Consider the following 4,517-nt stretch of genomic DNA (forward strand, 5'->3'; position numbering starts at 1 on the left):
TAAAAAGAGATGTACTGTATGTAATACAGTGATAACAGGACTCAAGATATTAAACAGAAACATATTTATTGTTTACAACAACTAGAATTCTCTTCATGCACCAAATGTGAAGTATTTTTGATATTGAATGTAATAAACACATGATGAGAGAGAGTTACTGTTGCGTTCAGAAATTGCTGTACTGCTAAATAAACCGTATTAGAGGAAGTTACACCCAACAACTGTTTGATTTGGCCGACAGTAGCAGAGGATTGCTGATGTTGAAATGCGCTGCAGCAGATAGAGTCCAGAGGAAGGAGACCAAAAGGAGCTTCGCAGAGCCGGGACAAAGACCAACACCGCTTCATGGAAAAAAACGATTTGTCATACTTCATGGAAGTCCGTTTGTTGTCATTATCTGCTCATTTTAAACAGGATTATTTGCAGACGGATGGGACGTAGAGGGGACAGTTTGCCTCTCATTCACCCATTCACACACACAGATGGCAGCGAGCTACCAATGCAATTTGGGATTCAGTGGCCAGGATTGACCTCCAGACTACTTGTGATGTCACAAATTATGCTCGTAGGCCCCATCTCTTAAAATCTGATTTTCAGTGAGCTCAGAGAAACTTTCCATTCTCAGCAGATGAATGTGAAAACATCCTTCTAGTGTCAAACTCACAGACATCATTTAAACATCACACTGTAGGAAGAGCAGGGAACTTGTTTCTGAGTGGAGGGGGGGCTTTAATAATAAAATAGATTAGAACATTATTATTATCATTAAAATTTGACTGTGTTCATAAATAATAAATCAACAGATCATTTATGTTTACCGTCCATAGACAATCGTCGGGGGTTACCAAATCAACAGATCATTTATGTTTACCTCCATTAACAGATGTGTTACCAGAATCTATTTGGGTCTCTCATCAACTCAGACAGATAGAGAAATGCTGTCTGACCAACAAAACCCAAATCAAACTATAGAAGAAGAAAAGCAGCAAATATTCACATTTGAGCTGAAACCAGTGAGTTCTTGGTATTTCTTGTTTAAAACAACATAAAAGATAAACTGACTATCAAAATTACTGCAGATTTAGTTTGTGTGAGTCGACTAATTCTCATTTTAAATACTAATGATGATAATACATCTGCCAAAACATTGGCTTTATAGTGACTCAGTGTTAAGTGATAAAACTTTTGATGTATAAAAAAAAGTGAAAAATCTTAAATGAAATTTGATTTTCTGTGCACATTGATATTTATATCGATTTAAACTAATAAAATCATTAATGTAAAGTCCAAACTTGCCTAAAGAAGCAGCTAAATAAATTGAATTTAACTCATGAACAACAGTCAGATTTATGATCTTCATCAAACCAGTCTGAGAGTGCATCAAATGTCTGAATTTGATCATGTGCACATTTAATTCTGCACATCACCCTGGGATCAATAGTGCTGGACAAAGGTTAACAGCTATTGCGTGAAGGAAACAAGGCAGACAGCCGGGGGAGGGAGGGGTTTTTAGGGGTTATGGAGGGTAAGAGGTGGAGCTGAACATATTTATAGGGAGGTAAACGATGGGTAAACGATGAGTGAGGTACGTTGGTTTGGTGCTAGTCAAGATGAAATCCTACGTGCTTCTCTTGGCCCTGCTGCAGTCTCTGGGTTGCTCAGGTAAGTGGTTCTCTGCACTAAAGGGACACAGTAAGTGGGGTCACTGACTCTGTACATCTCTGTCCTCTGACCTTGCAGGAATCCCGCTGTACAACTCTGAGCTGGAGTCTCTGGCAGACAGGGGTCTTGGAACATCGCTGGCAGAGGTCAACTCTGTGTACGCCGTCAGCCATCTTTACCGGGTGACTCGAGGCTCTGTCACAAGGGTGAGTCTGCACATTAGGATATGATAACTTGCTGCTGTTTCATGTTTGTGGAGTAATAGCTGCAGTGGATGCCGTTTGCAGTATAGCAGTAGAACTGGATGTGTGGTATTTGTGGGATTCTTACAAACATTCACATGTATTGACAGGTTATTCCAATGGGCCTGAACACCGTTGACCTGCTGATGACATTTGGCATTAAAGAGACGCAGTGTGCAAAGTCTTCCGGAAGCGACCCCCTGACATGCGCCTTCAGACCTGGTTTCTTCGTGGTGAGACACTTAAAGTCCCCCTCCCTCAAAAATCAGTGTTTCTTTTCGTTCCTACAGTGTGCTGGTTGAATGATGTATGTAGAGTTTTGACACTAAAGGATGTTTTCAACATTCATCTGCGAGAGTGATAAGTTTCAAAATCTGATTGTAAGGGGCGGGGCCCACGAGCAGGATTTGTGACATCACAATCCTGGTCCAGTATGTAAATACAAGTGATGAATTTTTAATGAGGTAGAAGGAGTAGATGCCTTTATAAGGATTTTAATGTTGAAACTATAATTTTTGACTACTTGTATACACGTCTTAACACATCTGGAGATCTTTAATGTCGCCAGAGGTTAAAAATAACCTGAATTACATCTTATTATGGTTTTATTCTGTTTAGTTTTATGCTACAGGGTGGTTGCATAACGCAGAATACAACAAAAAGTAAAAAGCTTAGAGAAAACTGTTCTCATTTGAAGTATCTGTATTCAGTTGCTTGGAGACTGTGAAGGCCTGATATCTCAGTTCTGGGTAGGCCACATGTTGACACACTGATGCAGCCCACTGTTTGCATTGGCACAGATTTACTGGAACAGTGTGTGTGTTGATCAAATCTGCCATGATGCATCAGGGACAGTGATCCTAATGAAACTAAAATAGCTGTAACGAATATGGAGAGATATTTGCATTATGCAGACTATTAAAAACACCGTCCTTTTCTCGTTTGGCTTCGATCACCTCAGCGATCCTTCGCCTGCTTCAGTCGGGTCAGAATGTCGGCCACCTCGACACAGTTGGTTTCTCTCAGATGCGGCAACGACGGGAGCTCCAGCTCAGAGTCCAGCTCAGAGTCCAGTGAGAAGGTGAGGAAGCTGAGGGGAGGGATGATGGGGGAGAATAGCAGTCCTGTCAGTTTCTTTCTAGTTTCCCAAGCTAATTTTCCATTTTAAGTGACAGCTAATTATATTGGCTTCAAAAAGGGAAATATTATATCAGGCTTTCCAATTAACTTAAACAACAAAATAATGGGATATATAGTGCATGTGAATAATGTCAAAGCTTTGATTCCACAGATGTTCTCAAGAGGGAGACACCAGTTCCATATCCCGTCTGCAAACGGAGGTAAACACGTTTTAACTTGTGATGGTGAAGTGCAATCCGTTACTGAAGGTTTTTTTACTGAAATAAAATTGTGTCTCAATCATTATTAAATGTATTTTTATTTAAAAAAATAAAGATGATACTGAAGGTTTTCAAATATCCATAGGGCCTGCCCTCAGTATTTTAGTATGCATTCACCAAAGTGACATTCAGTGCATGTTAACTGACCAGAGCCCCACCATCTTCCAACAGTCCCAGCTCCTCCTGCAACTTCCCCACCCGTCCAGAATGATCGCTCCCTCCACCGTCAGACAGTGGAGGTCCGGCCCAGAGGGGACACTTTCACCAACTACCTGGTGTGAAAGTTCAGCTCATCAGATGACACCATTAAAAAAAACTAATTTGCACATGGTTTTGGTCTTTTTGTGATCCTATTTGTCCTGAATGCAGTGTTAATCTAAACAAAATGAGTCTTTTCTTAGTGTAGTAAGGGATGCGACCACTAGAGGGAGTGAGAGGTTCACCAACAAAACAAACACTGTAACCATTTTAATCATGTGTACTGACTGATGCATTGCATTAAATAAAGATCTTCCCAGCAACACATGCCCCACATCACTTCAACAAAAGAGGACTCTGAGACGTCTGGTTTGAACATTTATATTGTGGTTTTCAGTTTAAATGCAAGAGGACACGTTTACTCTATCTGCAACCATTTTTCTTCATTTCACTCGGCCCCACATGTTCACATCAGCACATCAATAACTTACATACTGTACTGTAGCAAACATCCTGTCGAGGACAATGATATTCAGTTATAAGAAATGGCACGCTGCCTTCAAGTGGCAATCAAAACCGCTGCAGCTGAGTGGGATGTTAAAAACAGGGCTATACCATCTTCATGATAAGCTCTCTGAAACCATTTACGCTGCACACACTTAAACACTGCAATTTAAAACCAGTTTGAAATGGTCTGAAATATGTATGATATGTCATCCTGGCACACACGGACACGTTGAGATTGAGTTGAAGGACAGCGCTAGCACCCTAAAAACGAAGGCATTGCTGCTGGAAATTAAAACCCTTCATGAACCCGATGATCCGGCCTCCCCCCGGCCCCCCCCGTAGGTACAAAAATCAAGAGAAAGGGTTGAAGCAGTAATGGCACCCGAAAGAACACCCGATAGACACACAAAGCAACATCTCGTCTAATGCCCGTCAGATGATTTCTGTTGTTGCACTACACTGATTTTATGGTCTGTACATTAACGGGCACATCTTTTCAGACGCGGTC

General features: G+C 41.0%; 1 protein-coding gene across 1 annotated transcript; it reads left to right on the forward strand.

Moving 5' to 3' along the window:
- The first annotated feature begins 1,570 nt into the window (after positions 1–1,570).
- spp2 (secreted phosphoprotein 2) lies at positions 1,571–3,585 on the forward strand. The gene is made up of 6 exons (XM_035677815.1): positions 1,571–1,662; positions 1,741–1,868; positions 2,015–2,137; positions 2,866–2,985; positions 3,196–3,244; positions 3,476–3,585. The coding sequence occupies exons 1-6, from the start codon at positions 1,611–1,613 to the stop codon at positions 3,583–3,585; spliced, it is 582 nt and encodes a 193-aa protein (XP_035533708.1). The 5' UTR covers positions 1,571–1,610.
- Positions 3,586–4,517: the final 932 nt, after the last annotated feature.

This window comes from Morone saxatilis, unplaced genomic scaffold (assembly GCF_004916995.1).
Source record: "Morone saxatilis isolate NCDOM2014 unplaced genomic scaffold, NCSU_SB_2.0 Contig6, whole genome shotgun sequence".
NCBI classification, from domain to species: Eukaryota; Metazoa; Chordata; class Actinopteri; family Moronidae; genus Morone; species Morone saxatilis.

What these genes read in the sequence shown, in the direction of transcription:
- spp2 (XM_035677815.1), top strand. Translation starts at nt 1,611, where the DNA reads ATGAAATCCTACGTGCTTCTCTTGGCCCTGCTGCAGTCTCTGGGTTGC. An exon ending in CTCGAGGCTCTGTCACAAGG is followed by an intron (nt 1,869 to 2,014) that starts GTGAGTCTGCAC and finishes ATGTATTGACAG; the next exon opens with GTTATTCCAATGGGCCTGAA. An exon ending in GCTCAGAGTCCAGTGAGAAG is followed by an intron (nt 2,986 to 3,195) that starts GTGAGGAAGCTG and finishes TTGATTCCACAG; the next exon opens with ATGTTCTCAAGAGGGAGACA.